This window comes from Conger conger, chromosome 7, assembly GCF_963514075.1.
Source record: "Conger conger chromosome 7, fConCon1.1, whole genome shotgun sequence".
Taxonomy (NCBI): Eukaryota; Metazoa; Chordata; class Actinopteri; order Anguilliformes; family Congridae; genus Conger; species Conger conger.
This window is the reverse complement of record NC_083766.1, coordinates 7,996,956-8,016,478: the sequence shown is the minus strand read 5'-3', so window position 1 is coordinate 8,016,478 and position 19,523 is coordinate 7,996,956. Positions and strand designations below refer to the sequence as shown.

The window sequence follows — 19,523 nt, the reverse complement described above, 5'->3', positions numbered from 1 at the left end:
CTGGGGGAATTATCATTATAGTCTGTTTCGCTGCTGCATACTTCTACAAAGGTGCATATGAATGCTATTGCCTACGTTTTTATAGGCTCTCCGGAATACGATTAGCCCACGTACGAACTTCTCTGACCAGTGTCAGTCATGTTGCTGTAAAGGTGTGATCCCCACCCGTAAGCAAAAAATACGGTATAACTTCAGCTGAGCCTAGAACCGGCTAGTGGTGTGGTATTGAAGTAATGACTGAGAAGCATTTTAGCTAATGACTTTACGTTTCCAGTGGTGTATAGTTTGTTAGGCTTTCATTAAACAACATGGCATCACTGCATAATGAGACAGGAGCATTTTCAATACGCATGCTGAGACTGCTACACTTTGCCAAAAACTTGTTCTTCAGATTATATGGCCAAAAAGGTTTTACAACAAATTTGGGATGTCTCTAAATAGAGGACTTCCTTTGGGGGACTTCTAAGGAATCTCTTATTTCTCTAGTCTCTCCGAGTATTCTCGAGTGAATATTTCTGAGGAAGACAGTGAAAACATCTTTGGCTCCACAATAGAGAGCATTTTCATCATTATGACCCCATTTTATTTCAGTGATCATCTAAATACATTCTCAAAATATTGTGTTATTATTCAGTATGCTTAGAAATAAGGAGCAAGCCTGCTTCTGAATAACAAATAGCATCTTTTTGAATGTGTTTGACTTGTTGATGGGGGTCTGGTATTTGACACAAACGTCAATCAATGGACCTCAATGAATATATTTGTATACAAGGTGTTATTATTGTGATTATTGTACCTATTTTTTTTACAATCTTCTTGACCTGTTGCTATACAAGGAGAGTGCAAGGAGAGGGAGAGGTAGGGAGAGGGAGACAGGCAGGGGGAGATGCAAACAGAATAAAAAGTGTTGTATACTTTATTATGCAAAATGCAGTATTTTACACGTCATAAGACCCATAACATCATTTAGTTTCCATATGTCCTTTTGGTGTCTCCCAATTACTTTTTTGGAAAACTGCCTCAACATAGCTTAGAAAAAACCATGCAGAATGCTCATTTTTGGTGATATTGTCATCAAATTTTAAAGGGGATTTGTTCAGTGTTTTGGCTGTGGCCCCATTGTGTTTCTAAGTGTGCCAGGCACTGCCACAATATCTGTATCTGTATCATGCTATACTCCTCGATGCAAAATTAACTAGACAGTTAGCTAGCTAGTCAGCAAGACAACTTCTACGCAATTTCTGGTATGGCTAGCCTCCAGCTAATCAGCCTATGAATCATAGCAAAACTGTCTTCATTCAACAAATAGCAGTATAAAGCACTTGAGTCAACATGTGTGTGTGGGGTGATATTTATTAATGTAATGCTCTGTGCAAACATTAGACTTGTGGGGTAATGCAAGAAACTCCACTTATCAAACTTGTAAGTTAGTATAGTTGACTAATCAATGAGCTATTATTGGTAGCCTAACTTTACGCTAACACTAACTCGCCCTACACTTGAGGTGTCCCGTTTCCCATGCCATTATAGAATTGTTCTAGTACTTAAAGGATTGTTATAGTTGAATATTATAATTGGACAGTGTGGCATCACAAACAATCCCCAGACATATGTTAGTGAAAATAGATGGTTGAAACTCCACTAATTCCAATCCACATAGTGTTACCTCTGGCTCAAACATTGAATTGAATCAGGATCAGCGAGTAGGTCTTCTTTTGACTCATCCAAGTTATTGAAAATGTTATTTGATTCAATATAAAATATTCCAATGCCGTCAGTTTCTGTCATATTTTCAACCTAAAGGGACACAACAGAGGTACTATAACATCACATACCAGATGAGTCATTTTCTGGTGTGACTTTGGGTGTTTTTCCGTCAGCAGCAATTATTCTAGCCACACTAATAACAATTTCAGTGTAATTTTATTTTTTTTAAAAACCTCTACAATAACAATAATTGGTCTCATTTCTGTGGGGCGAGCCATTATGTGGAGCTTACCCTTCAAGATAATTGGCCTGCAGAGAGATCGCCCCCTTCAGGACAGCCCTGCGAAAACAGTCCTCTTGGCTTCCTGCACTGGCACAGATGCTTGCTGGCCTCTCCTGACTCATTAATCATAATGGCTTGTATGACAGACTAATAGACCATAGCCGGTTCATGAATATCTCAGCCTAGCCTCTGGATGGGGGGGGATGGGGGCTTGCTGATGACACTATTCTGGAAGGACAGATCTTTACGGTCACTTTATAATCCCGAACGTAAACGCAACGTGCAAGGCCAACTCTGCTAAGGATGGCGAGTCAAGACCACGTTGTAAACTGCTTGTTTTCTGTACTCATGCAAGTCAAATCACGTCGAGGTCACATTGTTTCCGCTGCTCGTATACCAGAACTGTTTATGACTTCGATTTTCAAGCAGCCACTACATATATAAGTATATACATGGGATTTCTGTGGTTACATTAGTGTGTTTGAGTGCGAGTGGGTGAATTTGTTTATGTGCTTCTGCTTTGAGAATGACATGATAAAACCCCTTTTCAATGCTAACCTTTCCCTAGCTGCTCAAATCAGAGGTCAAGATATTCATGAAAGACTGAGTTTATTGGCCTTACCACACACATGCTACGTAATACACTTTTGCCAAAAAAGAAGGGAATTACTCAGACTCCTGGAGAATTTTACATTTACATTTAACATTTTTACAATATACAGTCATTAATTATTGTTAATTTCAATGGCCTTCTGTTTCCTCACATACATATTATTTCTCTGAGATTAGGAAATGATCTCATTTCTATGTCAGGACCAAAAAAAGACATCAGCAAAAATAAAAAACATCTTTGGTTGAGAAATTTGGTACAGAAAACATCCACTTCTCTCAATGCTGAAAGTCCAGTTATGGGTATGCTTTGATTGTATCCCATCATTCATTGCTCCGAATGTGCCAAACATTCAATAAGTTCATATACTGTTTGTGCTTCTTAAATAGGAGTGGGCTGTACTGATATTCCAGGTTTTAGGTTAAAACTTAAATCAAAAGTATCCCTTGAACACATTCATGAAACGGATGAACATGTTACATTTTGTTATATAACCATTATATAAGTCTATTCTCAATCTACAACTAAATTTAGCTGTTTTGAATAAAATATTTTTTTATGTGGATCAACAATGAGCTTTTCAGTGGCCAGTAACGGCCCAGTGTCATATTAAGCGATGCATAATTGCCTGTAGAAACAACCAGGGAGGGAGGGAATCAGCCAGCAGCATACTACCCACCAAATTGCTGATATCTCATGCATATGTGCCAACCCAAACGATTTCATCAAGAGACCCTGAACATTTCTCCTTCATTTCTATTGCCATAGGACATTGTTTTTGTTTTTTTTATCATGTATTGCTTTTTTGTCATTTTGTTATCATAATATGTCCAGTGTATAGACTCCAAATTCTAGTGTTTCCACCTGGATGGCAATACATTATACGTGTCATCTCCATGGTTACATGTACGTGAAGCGATTTTCTGTCCTCAGTGAGTGATTTGATGGAGAGAGAAATGGAGAGTTCAAAGAGAAAGAAAAGGCAGTGTAAATTTCAAACATCCTGGGAAGTGTCAACAGAAAGGGGTATGCCTCATGTAAAATCTGACACACAGGTTGTTTCTCCAGCAGGCATTGTTCCATTGAGTCTACTTGAATGGGCAGTAGGTATGCACACTGGAGCAGTCAAGCGTGTCCTTTCTTTGAAGGAGAGCATTTGCTTTATTTCTTTAAAGATTGGTTGATTTTTTTAGATCCTTTATCAAAGCTGAAGGATCCCTGTCCCCCAGTGTTGTATTTTGTGGGCATATATGTGGTGCCAGTAACATTGGTATGCTCCCCTCATCACAGGCTTGCCTGGAACAGAGACAATTACCGGAGCAGGTTTGCAAATCTCTGCATCAAGTATGGGGTGGCCTGTAGCGTAGTGGTTAAGGTACATGACTGGGACACGCAAGGTCGGTGGTTCGATCCCCGGTGTCGCTACGATAAGATCCACACAGCCGTTGGGCCCTTGAGCAAGGCCCTTAACCCTGCATTGCACCAGGGGAGGATTGTCTCCCGCTTAGTCTCATCAACTGTACGATAAGAGCGTCTGCCAAAAGCCATTAATGTAATGTTTCAGAATTGTCAATGATAGATGAAGAAGAAGAAGAAAACAACTGACTGAACACACTAGAGAGGCCCTGTTTGGTTTTGTTTGTTTTTATTTCTTGAAGTACGTCTTGTATTGTTATTTTATTTTTTGGTGCACAAGCACTTCCTTTTTTACAGGTAAAGCAGGCAGTTCACAAAAAGCCAGATAAGGTTTCGACAGCGGGCCCCGAAAGGGCCAGGGATGAATGCCGAATATAAAATATTCTGCTGCAATAAGCACTGTAGAAATGACTTGTTTCAAAACAAAATAGAAAAAAGAAAGTTAATCCAAGAAGGTTAAATGTTCAAACAAGGAACCATTTACCTGTTCCAAAATTGCATATGTGGATGAAATGTCATTCCCATTCACGGCAAGACATCTCTTACCTGGAGAAAATTAAAAAAGAAAAAAAAGAAAAACATTGGAGGGAGATTGCGCTGAAGTGAGTGCTTCGCTAAGTGACAACTCTTTAGATTTGAAGCATATTGAACTGCCAACCCCATTTCCAGTAGCACAATAAATCTTGCGTCCCCGCATACTCGGTTCAGCTTAGTCAGGAGGGTACAGAAAATTCTTTATTGTCATTGCAGGCTTTCTGGGAGAATATAAACTGGGATGTAACAAGGTGTAGTGCAGTTTTTGTGCCTGGAATATCATCTATTTCCATTTGAATGTTCACTTAGTCCCAAAGGAACGAGTGTAGGATTTTGTGCAAATTGTGCCTTACAGTACACTCAAAAGCAGTATTCTGGCCTGGCTGATCCTTATGCACGTACATTTGTGCGGTAAGGCTGGGGAAGATAGAGGGATGGATTACTTTTAGTTGTTGAAGAAGGGTTGCTCATCCTGCTAAAACACTTTTCTTGTATTTGATTTTCCCTGTAGTCCGATATTCTAGCCCTGGCTAGCACCCCCACGGTGGATCATTTATAGGCTGCCGTGGGGAAGTAAGGGAGGCTTCTCTCCTCAGTGGGGCATCTGCAGTCTGTCTGGGCCAGCTGCGTAAGGAGTGTACTCTTCCGCCACGTCGAATGCGGGCGGCCTGTGGCATAGTGGTTAAAGTAAATGACTGGGACAGACAAGGGCGGTGGTTCTAATCCCGGTGTAGCCACAATGAGACCCGCACAGCCGTTGGGCCCTTGAGCAAGGCCATTAACTCCTGCTTAGTCTAATCAACTGTATGTCGCTCTGGATAAGAGCGTCTGCCAAATGCCATTAATGTAATGTAATGAATGCGCAGCTCAGCTGGTGGACAGCTGAAAGGAAACAGCAACTGGTTGTAAACGATTGTAAACACAATGTTGAAACGGGTTAAAAATCAGTTGACAAACTTGAGGGAATTGTGTTAAATCTATCGGAAATGAGCTAAGACATGTTGATTAAAACAGTGTCGCATCTGGTAAACAACTGAATATAGAACACTGGGACACGCCCTGTGGTGATAGCCTCTGCTTGTTTCCCCATTACTCTGATTAAGGCATACAATTACTAACAATGCACATCCTGTACCGATTGTTGGCAATATAATTTGTAGGTTGAGCTGAGAAGTAAGAACTACTGAAGTGATAATCACAAATAACATAGTACAATAGCCCTCAGAACATACAGATTTTTCTGTGAACTCATACAATGTATGTTCCTGCCTGACTACTAGTTCTAATACCAGTCATAGTAGAAACAATAGAGGCTTGTGTGGTGGGATTACCGGGTTTGACACACATTTGAAGCATAATAATGATGGTACAGCTTTTTTGGAATGTCTTGACAGGGTGGTGTTAAGGTGCAGTGCATATTTGATTTGTTTTAAACTAATGATCAACCTGGTGTACAGACTGGTGGGCCTTTCTTGAAGCCCTGGGGATGATCATAATAGCCTGAGACAATTATTTGTATAATGCTTTTCCAAGAAAACTGTCACAAACATTTTACAGAGCTTCAAGGGCCCGTACAGTGGGCTCTTACTGGCACCCCTGACTGGGAATGCACACAAATACTTTTAAAAAACAATATAATTATTGAGGTAAACTCAAAATGCCAACAGGTGAAAAATGCTGGACTTTATTATTATTTCAATGGAACTAACCAAAATCATACATTTATACATTTATACATCATACATTTAATAAAGTAGAAAAATCACCAAAATCAAGGTTTCATAATTCTTGGCACCCCTGATTTATAGTATTTGGAGCATCCACTTTACCTGTAATGCTTGACATGGTTAAGGAACACATTTTGGATCATTCTTCCATGCAGATCCATCACATTCTTGGATTTCCGCTGATCAGCTGCCCTCTTCAGTTTTTGATTGGATTGAGATCCAATTGTTAGATTGTTAGGATTCGTGTTTTTTCATGTCGGTTGTTCTGTCTATGCCGTTAGCATTTCCATGTTTTTGTTACCACTGTGTACACCTTAGTCACCCTGTCACTTCATTCATTCGTTTCACCTGTTTTAACTTCCTGATTGTTTCCCACACCTGATTGCTATTCCCTCCTGTGTCTTGTATTATTTAAACCCCTCAGTTTGTATGTCTCCTCGCCAGATTGTTATGTGTTTATTCCATACCTTCCAGCGTTTCCGGACTGATCTCTGTTACGACCCATTTCGCCACCGACCTCCGAGTTTTGTTTATCCCTGATTTTGAACTGTAGTTTTTTTACCCTTTTCTGGACCTCAACTTTTGTTTCTGGATTTTGTCTTTGTCTGATTAGCCCGTTTGTTTTCGACCCTCCGCCTGTGACCTCGACCATTCTTTGGATTACCTCCGATACATCCGTTTGCTGGGATTCCGACCCATTGCCTGAACTTTTGATTACGAACTGCCTGATCCCTGTTGCATCTGTTTGCTGACTCTCGGCCCTCGCCTGTGTAACCTGCTACCGAAAAATAAAGACTTTATTTACTAAGAAATTCCTGTTGTGGTCTCGCGTCCGGATGAGTGTCTGATAGAGATGGCTATCGCAGAACATTGATTTTGAGGTATGCTTTGGGTCGTTGTCGTGCTGAACAGTCCACCAGTCCACCTTTGGCCAAGTCTCAGCCCTGTTGCGCCAAGTCCAAGATAGAGCCCTCCGTCTTCTAAAGAAATAACTGAGCCTTTTCAGAGACAACTATGACAAGTTAGCTAGAGAAAGGAGAGAGAAAACAGAACAAGGCCCAACAGAGCAAGATAGCTTAGTTCCCCCACCCTGAATTGTACCTATGCAATAACAATGTAAATGTATTCTTCATTAGAGAATAAAATGGTTTCTGAGATATGAAAGGCTCTGTGCATTTAGCAACAAGGTATGCTGTCCAGTATTCTGTGCTAAGTGAGTGATGTAGTTTGACAAGATGAGTAGTGTAATGAAGATGGTACAATAACAAGGCCTGGCAGAGACAGGAAGACAGAGATGACAGTCCTGCAGTCTGGATAATACCTGGATAATTCCAGCTGGGCAAACTGCACTGTAAAATTAAATAATAATAAAAAGATATATCCAAGTTCAACAAGTCAAAAACACAAAGCACGCAAGAACAGCTGCTGGTATTATCGCATGCCTTCAGGTTAATTGGCTCAAATCTTTTAGTATTGTGTTGTTTTAAACATAAAAATACCAGAAACACCGTACAGTGCAATTGATTCTTCTTTCTCACTTTTTTAATTGGATGTCTTGTTTTGTTTAGCTGTTTTCTGTAGTTTATTGATGATGTCTCATTTCTGTCTCAGCTTGTGAGTGTATATAGGTAATGCCTCTCTATAAATAAAACCGTTTTTTTTAATCCTCTGAAGCTCAAGTTTTTTCCCATTCTCATCTCATCTTTCTTTGCTCCAGTGACTGGGGTGGGAGAATACTTTTCCATATGTTTGTTTTAGCATCAGAATTCCACTGAACTTTGGGGTTCCTTTTGTCTTTATTTTGATGACTGCTGACTCATATCTTAGTCTTTTAGCTTAAGGAATGGCATGTTTACAAATCAATGCAATTCGTGTTTATGCTTACGTGCATGTGTGCGTGCGTGTGTGCACTTTTTTGACTTCATCATGATGGGCCAACACGTGGTAATGGGATATAATAAACAACAACAGGTGGCACTCATCAAAACACTGAACCTCTACCACCAGAAAACATTACACACTGAAAACATGGCTCCATTCAATGTACATTTTCATTTCATTTTCATGGTGTAAATTTGGGCAAGATGGCTGAGACCAAACTGAAGTTGTACTTTCCACAGACCAAGAATTGCTTTCTTTTTCCCTTCGGTTCTCCTGAAAACCCTCCTGCGCTCTATGAGCATCAGACAGTCTTGAGGCCGCGCGTACCTGCCAGTGACAGACATCAAGGTGTGCGTCTTCTCCTCTCCCCTCCATGCAGGCCTGATGAACCTGGAGCGATTGCTCCGCCAGTTCCTCATCTCCAAGGAAACGCTGTCGGTGCGCATGCTGGACGACAGCCAGGACCCCACGCCGCTCCTCAAGGAGATCCGCGATGACAAGACGGGCACCATCATCGTAGATGCCAACATCACCATGTCCCACATCATGCTGGAGAGGGTGAGTCAGGTGATCTCGTCTCAACTGGACACAATGGGCCTCATGCAAGAACATTTTCCTATTCTAATCGTAAATGTGTTTTCCTTTTTTTTTTTGTACGAGTGTGCCATGTCGGATTCAACAAATGCCCCTAACTGTCCTAAATGTTAATTTGCATAACTAACACCCCAGAAATGCAATTTAAGGCTCAGCCTGTAGGACAATTGATTAAAAAAAACGGCATCAAACCCCCAAGATGTCCATTTTATGGGTAGTACTTTAGGTGGTTTCCGTCGGATAGATGGCCAAAAGGATCCACAAGAACATGTGGTCGGGGGGCAGACTGCGGTTCACTGGGCTTGGCAAAGCATAACAACATGATGCAAGAAATAAGCAATGCGGTTGCCGAATCTTGATTCATATTTGATCTGTGACGCCTAGTCTGAAAGTTTGAGTCAGCCAGGCGAGCTGCACTGGAAAGCATCTCATTTGCATCCATGACGCACCACACCACTCTCTCCACTGCGTCTATCATGCACGGCAAGCCTCGCCGTAGAAAATTAATGGAAGGCATTGCTTACATGATTCGTTCAACATGTTGATCACTCATACACTTTGTTCCTACCTAAGCAACAATTGTAAATACCAGAAAATGTGTGGTTTTAAATCGCCCCTATGAGCGATTTTCGAACAAATCTCTTCGTACGAGTGGTTCTTGCACGAGGCCCAATGAGTCAGTCTTCAAATCCCACATTGTCCTGAAAAGGGTGGGTTTGTCCGGGTCACGTCATCACGTCCAAGGCAAGGTGGTGTCTGTATAAGCAACAGTTTCCTATAAATCCAAGTAAATTGCGTATAGGCCGCATTCATAGCTTCCACAGAATGGACATGGTGGAGGCTCTGAATTGATAGGCTTATTTTAAATTCAAGGCCAAATATTGAATTTCTTCTCTTTGTCTGGCAGGAGATTTCAGCTTGATATATCTGACATGTATGCTGTATACCGATTGTTAGTGCCCTAAGAAACTGTGTTGAATAGCTAAACACATGGAACGCATGGTAAGACGGGTGAAACGCAAACCAATGGGTGAATAAAATGATCATATGACTGTATGTACATTCACTCTATCTGGAACACTACGCCAATACCGGGTACGGCCTTGCTTTTCTCTCAAGACAGCCTTAATTCTTCGTGGTATGGATTCCGCAAGATTCATTTTAGATTCTGTTCTGTGTTGACGTGCCTGCATCACGCAACTTTTGCGGATTTGTCAGCTGCACATTCGTGCTCCGAATCTCCCGTGCGAATCTCCCATTCCACCACATAACTTTAGAGTACATTCAAGCAGAAGTGAAGCAGTTGATATTGTGACAGTTTGTTTTCTCACATGAGATAAGATTCTAAAATTGACTCATAACTGACGCTGAAGTTTAAACTAAAGACGAACCAACTTATTTGTGTAATATCACAACCTAGTTTGTTCCAAAGTAGTGGTGCCCTAGGGCTAGAAGCTGTCAAAACAGAAGAAACACAGGTCAATTCTAGATTTGAATGCAGGGCCATAGCTTATCGACGGTGAAAAGGAAATGAACCACTCACATTACCAGGAGCTTCACATCCCCTTCAGAAAATATTGACAAATGAAGTCCTGTTCTGTCCTATCTCTAAAAGAGCTTATTTTTTAACATTGCATGAATGCCTTAAAAGGCACTACACAGTGATTGTATCATGGTATCATGGCCTGTTCAGACTTTAATGGATCCAATTATTCCTTGTTATTTGCACAAAAGGCACAATGAATTTAGGAAAATGGTTGCTATTTGTAGGATACAATAAATTATAAGATGTAATTCTCAACAATGCTCCAATATTCCCTCAAAATTTTTAAAATAAAAACGTATGCACTGAATTAATATTTATATTTTATATTATATATATTTCTTCAAGTGGTAAACTTATAACATATAAACATACATCAGTGAGCCTCAACATTATGACCAGCTGCGTAATACGGTGTTGTCCCTCTGCAAGCCACCAAAACAGCTCTGACCCGCCAAGGCATGGAATCCACAAGACCTCTGAAGGTGCCCTGTGGTATCTGGCACCGAGACGTCAGCAGCAGATCCTTTAAGTCCTGTAAGCCGTGGATCGGACTTGTGGTTCCAGCACGTCTCACAGATGCTCGATCGCATTGAGATCTGGGGAATTTGGAAGCAGGGGCAACACCTTGAACTCTTCATGAAGTTCCTCAACAATTTCTGCAGTGTGGCAGGGCACATTATCCTGCTGAAAGAGGCCACTGCCATCGGGGAATAGGGTTGCCATAAAGGGGGGTGCTTGGTCTGCCGTGTCAAAATGACGTCCACACGAATGCCCAGACCCAGGGTTTCACAGCAGAACATCGCCCAGAGCATCTCACTCCCTCCTCGTCTTCGTCCCACAGTGCACCCTGGTGCCAGCTCTTCCCCAGGTAAAGGGCGAACACGCACTGGCCATCCACACGATGTAAAAGAAAACAGGACTCATCGGACCACTGCTCCAAAGTCCAGTTCTGACACTCGCGTGCCCATTGTGGGCGCTTTCGATGGTGGACAGGGGTTAGTATGGGCACTCTGTCTAGTTCTGACACTGGCGTGCCCATTGTAGGCGCTTTCGATGGTGGACAGGGGTTAGTATGGGCACTCTGTCTAGTTCTGACACTGGCGTGCCCATTGTAGGCGCATTCGATGGTGGACAGGGGTTAGTATGGGCACTCTGTCTAGTTCTGACACTGGCGTGCCCATTGTAGGCACTTTCGATGGTGGACAGGGCTTAGCATGGGCACACTGACTGGTCTGTGGATACACAGGCCCATACGCAGCAGCGTGTGATGCGCTGTGTGTGACACATTCCTCCCGTAGCCATCATTAAAATCTTCTGCGACTGGTGCTACGGTAGCCCATCTGTCGGTTTGGACCAGGCGGGATAGCCTTTGCTGCCCCCGCACATCCATGAGCCTTGGTGCACCCTGTTGCCGGTTCGTGGTTTGTCCCTCCTGAGAGCCCTGTCCCCACTCACCACTGCCGACCGGGAACACCATGCAAGTTTTGGAGACGCTCCGACCCAGTCATCTGGCCATAACGAATTGGCCCTTGTCGAAGTCGCTCAGGCCTTTACGGCAGCCCATTTCTCCCACATCCAACACGTCGACTACGAGAGCCAACTGTTCACTGACCTTCTAATATATCCCAGGCCTTGACATTCTCTGTTGTTATGAGATAATCAATGAGATAATGAGTGGTCTTCTGTGAGTGGTCATAATGTTTTGGCTCATCAGCATATAAAAACATATAAACAAAATTTTTTTTACGTTAAGTTAAATTTAACCTAAATAACTAGGTTCATTTAATTAAATTGTACTTAGTTATATGGTACCAGTTGAAGAAGAATTTTGAGTGGATTCAAACTTTTTCTGTATTTATACGAAACGCGAAGGCTGGAATGTGTGTATGAATAGACAGATAAATGAACTAATGAGAAAAGAAACAGAAAAAAAACTGTCCCTGGCAGTTGAACTTATAGATAGAAATAGAAATCTTCTAATGAACATAAATACTCATAAATGTCCCTCCTCTTAAATCAGTCATAATGGAGTGTGCGATGAAATCAACAAGCAGCACGAAGCAACGCGTAAAAACATAGGGTGTTGACTGCATTTGACTTATGTTGACTAACGTGAACTGTGTGCTCACCCTGTGTGTTAGTCGATGGTGCCTTCCTCGACAGAGATTACACGCAGAGAAGCAACAGAAGTGCCAGGGAATGAGGCATCGCAGCATATGGCCTTGTCTAAATTAAAGCACTGCATAATTAACTCCCTGCACTGCCAGGGAGAGTCTGATTAATGCGGGCGGGGCGTGGCTTGCAGGGTGACACTGAGGAGCGGCTGATTGGTGAGCCGGGGATCAGTGTTGCAGCTGTAGGTGTGCTCAGCTGGTTCACGAGGCAGTCGCTTCCAAGACCTGCTTACTGTATCTGCAACTGTGACGCAGATAAAAGGAGAAGGACGCCACTCATTTTTAAGTAAGGCTGGCATGATTCAGCGCATTCATTTTCATCACCCCTGTAGTTGACACTGACTACCGGCCGGTAGTTAATCCTCTTTGTTCCAGCTTATGCTGCAGAATGTATAGCGGGGGGAATGAATAATCGCGTATATGCGGGTACACTTCCTCTTTAAGCGGGGAAAACACTTCAGAGTGAGGGAGACTCACCTAAGGAACTGCTAATGAGCCCGCCTTAGCCTGGGTGTAGTACAGCGGCCATTTTGTGCCAGTCATTCAAACAGCACCTGAGGTGCGACGGGAGCCATCTCTTTAACGGGGGGGCGATGATTTTAGATCATCGGGTTGGGAATTTGGTCCGGGGCTCTTTGACATAAGTGCCGTGAAATTGTTAAGGACCGCGGCGAGTCAGGACCTTCGGTTTTAATGCCTCATGCAGCGGACAGGAGGAGAGACCGGGGACGCTTCACCTGTCTCCGGCGCTAGCAGAGTCCCTATATCGTTTGCGATGCTCACACTTCTCTGAAGTCCTGTGTGTGAAAGCGTCCTCCATTCGTCAGTGTCGCGATCAGTGTTCTCGTTATTGTTCGCAAACGAGGTAGTACGTCCCTGGTGATATACGGTGACGCACCTGTGAGTTATCGTATCAAGGTCTTCTCCGTGCTGCCGTATGCAGTCCCCACATCCCACCGGAGAGTTATTACCGCATTTCTAATCTGTCTGTTTTTTGCTGATGGGTTTGTTTCACCCGGACACACGAAGGTGCTGGGTCGCCTATACTGAAATCGGGTGTGAACACTTATTTTTGTTTTTTTGTATATACAAGCCTGTCAATCTCTGTCTCACTCTCATTTTCTCTGTCCTGCTTTTTCTTTTATCTCTCTCTTTCTCTCTCCCTCCTTGCTTTCGACCTGTTGTTCTTGTTGACCTTGTTCTCTTCCATCCCATCTTTAAGAAAGTATCTCATAAGCTCTTCGCTGTTTATTGTCCCGTGCGTATTGTTCACGGCACAGGGACTTAGAGGCTGTCAGAGACCCGGACGTTTCCTCACTCTCGCTGTTATGAGCCCCCGTCCCTTTGGGACTGCCAGTGGTCCTGTATGCCTGTTAACTCAGAGAGGTGCTCTCTGTCCCGGAAGGTGTGTGTGGAGCCCGGGTGCTAATTTTCCGTGCTCCGTGCGGGCGGAGGAGGGGGGGCGGGGGTGGGTTAGGGCCCGTCCTTCGAGAGAGCGGAGCGGAGCTGGCACCCATTTCGCTGGGATATGTGGATGTTGGCCCAGCTCATTAAAGCTGTTTGCCAATGTTCAGACAGCTGCGCCTGTGCACCAGCTGGAGTCACAGTATTCAATTACACGCTCAATTGCAGTACGAAAATTCTTAAGGAACCTTCGACCGCTGCCAGCACTACAACCTACTGCAGCTACCGAATTATGCTGTGCGATAATTAAATCACAATGGCCACGTCTGAGAGCTGCGTTTCACTGTCACCTGTCGCTGTGGCTGCCCTTCCCTGACCGGTCGAGACAGGGCAAGCCAAGCGCACCCACCTCACAGGACGGCAGGCTCACTGAATGGGGCGGGGCTCGGGAATGCTTTTGGGCCTCCGTGCCTCCCTGACCCAGGTCTGGTCTGGACCCATGGTGCCCCATAGAGGTCAACAATGACATTGCAAGGGCTCTATACATGGCTATGGAGGTGATCTACAGGCGGCATAATGGGTGGGTTCTGCATCCATACTTAGTCACTGACATTCCTGAACCAATCGAATTCGATTACCAACACCAGCTAAAAGTTGATTGGTTCAAATCACAGTCACTGAAGTCACATGACTTCCTCCATTTTGGCATTTGCCCTCCTGTCACCCAGTACAGGATCACATCCCTGTGCGACAGGGGCAACATGCCCACGTTGTCTAAAGCAGTCTAAAGCAGTATCGTTTTCTTCCCCCGATTAAACGGATAAATGGACAATCCACTGCATTTATATAGCGCTCTTATAGTTAGACCCTCTCATTCACACACACGTGTACTCATAAGCATTCGAGTGCCATGCAAGGCTCCAACCAGCCCGTCAGGAGCGATTGGGGGTTGAATGTCGTGCTCAGGGACACTTCGACATACCCAGGGCAGGGGATCACACTGCCAGACAACCACTCTTACCTCCTGAGCTAACGTGCTAACAAAGGAACTGAGACCACTCAAATAGCAGTGGCTGCTCTATTGTATCCTGTCCGCAGCATTTGTTTGCTTACTGTACATTTTACTGTTTTATTCGGTTATATTTCATATTGATGTCTGGCACGTACGATCAAAGCATCAATTAATTTCAGATTTTTTTTGTTTCAACGCAACTCTTAGTTAAATGGTATCTGTTATTTCTCTGCTACAGTGCCAATTTGTGTCAGGTTTTGCTGGCAATTTCTATTTTTTCCCCTGTGTTCCTTATTTAATTATCATTTCTTTATTTAACTGAATTGGCTTAACAATATTTTGGCCAACTGGCATCACCCAAATCTTTTCGTAATTTATTCATCCCTTGTTTATTAAACTGAATTTACTTAAAAACCTATTTAGGCCAACTGGACACACAGCCTATATACTATAATTAATATCCCTGTCACAAAAGTAATGTTCAACAGGTTTTTTTTAGGTAATGTTTGGCATTATTTTCTGTAGAAAAGCAAAAGCAAAAATAAATTAAAAAAAGGCACAGAAAAGCAATTGTCCTCATAAATACGTCCATTTTACTGAAAGCTGGTCTGGTCTGTAGTGCTCTTCATTTTAGTTGATTCCAAAGAAAAAGTGCAACCGAAAACACAATCCGGGGCTTAAATCATTGCTTTATTTCAGGGTCCATCTCTCACGGTCCTAACAGGGGTTCTATGGGGAATCATTTGTAAATTGATGTGACAAATGGTGACCAATGGCAAGTAAATACCGTCTTTTCCAGGCATCCAAGGGAGTCCATTTACAGAAATGCCCAAGCCCATATTACAAGAACAAAAAGTCTGTTATTTGGTGTGACAAGTGAGTCTATGAAATACCAAAAGTACCAAATACCAAACCCATGGGTGAAGTAGAAGGAAGATTACAGTCCTGCTTGGAAATAATTTCATATTAACCTAGAAAACTGGCCACCACACTCACCTTCCCCTAAAATAAAAATGATTTCTTTACTATAAAACATTTAATGGGCAATTGCCTGTTTTTTCGTTCATGACCAGAAGTGCACACATCAGTTTGACACCCAATGCTTAATTTCTTGAAGAAATATTGTATAAGATAGTGTTGTGTACCAACTAGGCACTCAGCTGAAGTTCAAAAGAAGAAAATTAAATCCTTAATGGATTTATGTGAGTATAGCTTTTAAGCACCTCAGTGACCTCATTGCGACAGAAAAGAAAAACTAAGAAATTAATTAGCGGTGGCTATATAAAGAGAAAAGCGTCGAGATGAAACAGAAAGTGCTGGATCCCAGCAGTGTGAAATAGCAGGCCCGGTGTGTGTCTGGAACAAGTAACGGATCAGCACTACGCAGGTTTGGCATTTGGTGAACGGGTGATTGGGTAGGACAGGGTCCCGTCATCGTGCCGCTCCGCCTATCGATCGGAAGCCGAAAGGCGCACGTGTGCATTTTTAATGACTTCTCAGACTCTTTCTGGACTTCACCGCTTAACATTTTATGCGTGCATCGATCAGCCACCGCGTTTTACTATTCCTGTGAGTAAATGAGGCTATGATTAAGCTTAATTGATATAGGCATTGATTGCAATTTTCAAGTCTGCGAGTTTACTTGATAGTGTAGCGTGAGGACAGGCTGTTTATGGAAAAAAATGAAATGGAGCTTGAATATGAGCAGGCTAATGACACGGCTGAGCGTGTTCACCGCTCCGTATCTCTCCGTCTGAAACCAGGGAAACCGCTGGGGAGCGGGCGGGACAGAGAGCGGTTAAGTCATCCTCATAATCAGAGTTCACCTGAGGGACACCCACACATGGGCAGTCATACACAGCCACGCGCACACACACACAAGCTCACAGAGACGCACACACGTGCATAAACTCACGCAAGCACACATCCTCTAACATGCACACACACAGACACACGCTCAGAGAGACGCACACACGTGCATAAACTCACGCAAGCACACTGGCATGCGTGCGTGCACATACATCCTCTAACATGCACACACACAGACACACTCACACACACACACACACGCACGCATAACCAGAGCAGTTCATAACCCTTTCGCGCGCAGATGCACATATTTGCGCACATTCACACAGTTTGTAACATGCGGATTGGGTTGAATGTGAACATCCTTATTGTCTGGGCTGCGGTTTCCGTGGCGACAGCGACAGGCTGCAGTGGCATCAGAAATGCCATCTCCAGCGACGTGCTTCCCCCCAAAAGATTGATTTTGTACCAGCGCAGCTTATTTGATGCTGCACCTGTGGATTTGTTGTCCTGTTATTTGTGCTTTTTTGATTTTATTAAGCTGTGTAAATCAAGGGCAGTGTTCAAGGGAGAATTGAGAAGCAAGGTTATTCACCATTAAACGCATCAATCTTTAAGCCCTGCTTAATAGCGTCTCACCGACTTATCCTTTAATGAGGTTCCTTAGGATGTGAGCCATTGACTTCTGTGGCCTTTAAAATAAACACGAACACATTAGTATGGACCATCCAAAGCAAAAATGCGAAAATGTTTTCATTGAATCCAAATAGTACCTGCAAATCTTGGGCAGTGTGCAAGACATCAGCTTAAAAACACTGAAGAATTTTAAATATTACCATGAACCTCTGTGAACTTTTATAGCCTTCACAGACTGACACCACTGTGTTGTCAGCAGCCATACCGCCATGCACCCTGCTCCTGCCTGAAGATAAATGGGTGTGCTCTTTGTGAGTACCTGGATGGGAAACCTCCTGGGAAAACTAAGTTGCTGCTGGAAGTGGTGTTGGTTGGCGAGGAGGCAATATTCCCTCTGGCCAAATAAACCGCAATGCAGGGATGGGGACACTGCACTGTAGGAGACACAATCTTTCGAATGAGACCTCAAACCAAGGTCCTGAGTGTGGACATTAAAGGCCCTCTGACACTCATCGCTAAGAGTAGGGGCTTCCCCGGTGTCCTGGCTGCATTCCCAAACTGGATCCTTCAACCTAATCACCTTATCATCCCCTAAATGAATTGGCTAAATAATTCTCTCCCTCTCCACCTCAGCTGATGCGAGAGTGTTCTGGGGCGGAATGGCTGCTCTGCATCACCCAGGTGGGTGTAAAGTGCTGTGATTCTGAGAAAGGCAATATATACCGTAAATGCAACTATTTATCTATCTGTCTATATGAACTCCTCCGTCCTGCTTTATTGCACGTGTGTTAGTTGTTTAGTATTCATTAGAAAGCAGTAAACACACGGCTTCCTATTATTGAGTAAAGAGTAAAGTGCGGCTTCTTTTTTTAACGAGCGCACCGGGTACAAATTAAGCGATGAGTTTCTCGTGAAATAATGGAATATTTGTTCAATTACTCTGCTGATTTTCTGATTTGTGGTTCTGAATGAATGGCGGGTTTAATAACATTTTATATGAAATGCTGTATTTCCTTCTAACTATTTGATGATTCTGGGGTAATTATGTGCCTCAAACTGCACTGCAAAGGTTTATCTTAATGAGTGTTTTAGTCTTGTGCTGTAATGAGATCATTTTCTTTTCTCTTAAGTTGAAGATATGTTGTCATGGGCGTGGGCGCTCTGCGTGTGGTTACTGAATGTTGGCATTTTCCCGAGCAGCGCACAGCTCCATGCATGCGTCACAGAAGGCCAATGGGACTGATTATGCTCAATATTATTATCAGCCAATCAAAAGACCCATTTTCAGTCCCTGTTAGAGCTGAGCTCTTCGCCCAGGGCATGCCGTTATTTTTCGTAGTCCATGGCTGCAATGGAAGATCAAGGGACCACTAGTGAAAATGCTTCTATTTTGTATTCTTTTATATTTCTATTTAATACAAACCTTTTCGTTACAAATGATATTATCAGCATAACAATTTGAGTGAAAAGTTGAATCTTTGAAAAATGAATGCATGAATTTCAGAATTTATTATATGGTATGTCCCTTCTTTTGCTTTAACGGCAAAGTGCACTCGAGCTGGCATGGTACATTTGAGCGAAACTTGATGCTTATCCCAGCGTCATATGACATGTTCCAAAGCAAATCTTGTGATGTTGCTGAATGCTTGGCTTTTGTCTTCAAGTGCCCCCATAAATGTTGAACGGGGTTGAGGTCGGGTGATTGTGGATTGTGCACCACTCCGTGCTCCTCTTGCTGGTATTTCTTGCAAAGCTTTGAAGTGACTTTAATTTGATTAAAAAAAAAAAAAAAATCCTAAAATCTCCAGGATTACATGAAAAAAAAAAAAACTAGATTTTCAATGTGGTCTCAGAATTTTGATTGTTTATTTAATCAATTATAGTCAGTCCGTTTTGAAGGGCTAAGGCACGTCATAATCTACGATGAACATTCCACTTTACCGGCACGTCAGCTTGCAACACACTAAGCACCAGACTGTCTTGTCGCATTGCATATTTTGCCTTATTTAACAAAAGGGTTTTTTGTTTTGATTTGATATCTTTATTTCGAACATGTAAAATAGTAACAACACAGAAACAGTAGTGAAAAACAGATGAGTATTTCCATAGTTTTTGATACTTAGTGACCACCAATGAAATAATCATTTGACATCAGCGGCACTGCCTGCCTTGACATTTTTTAATCAGTCG

At 42.9% G+C, this 19,523-nt stretch overlaps 1 protein-coding gene across 1 annotated transcript in view; it reads left to right on the top strand.

Moving 5' to 3' along the window:
- Positions 1-19,523, top strand: part of LOC133132519 (glutamate receptor ionotropic, kainate 4-like) — a 192,702-nt gene that overhangs the window by 79,151 nt on the left and 94,028 nt on the right. Inside the window, exon 7 of the mRNA XM_061247979.1 lies at positions 8,538-8,716. Within this exon, the coding sequence (XP_061103963.1) occupies positions 8,538-8,716 (179 nt within the window). The remainder of the gene's footprint in view (positions 1-8,537; positions 8,717-19,523) is intronic.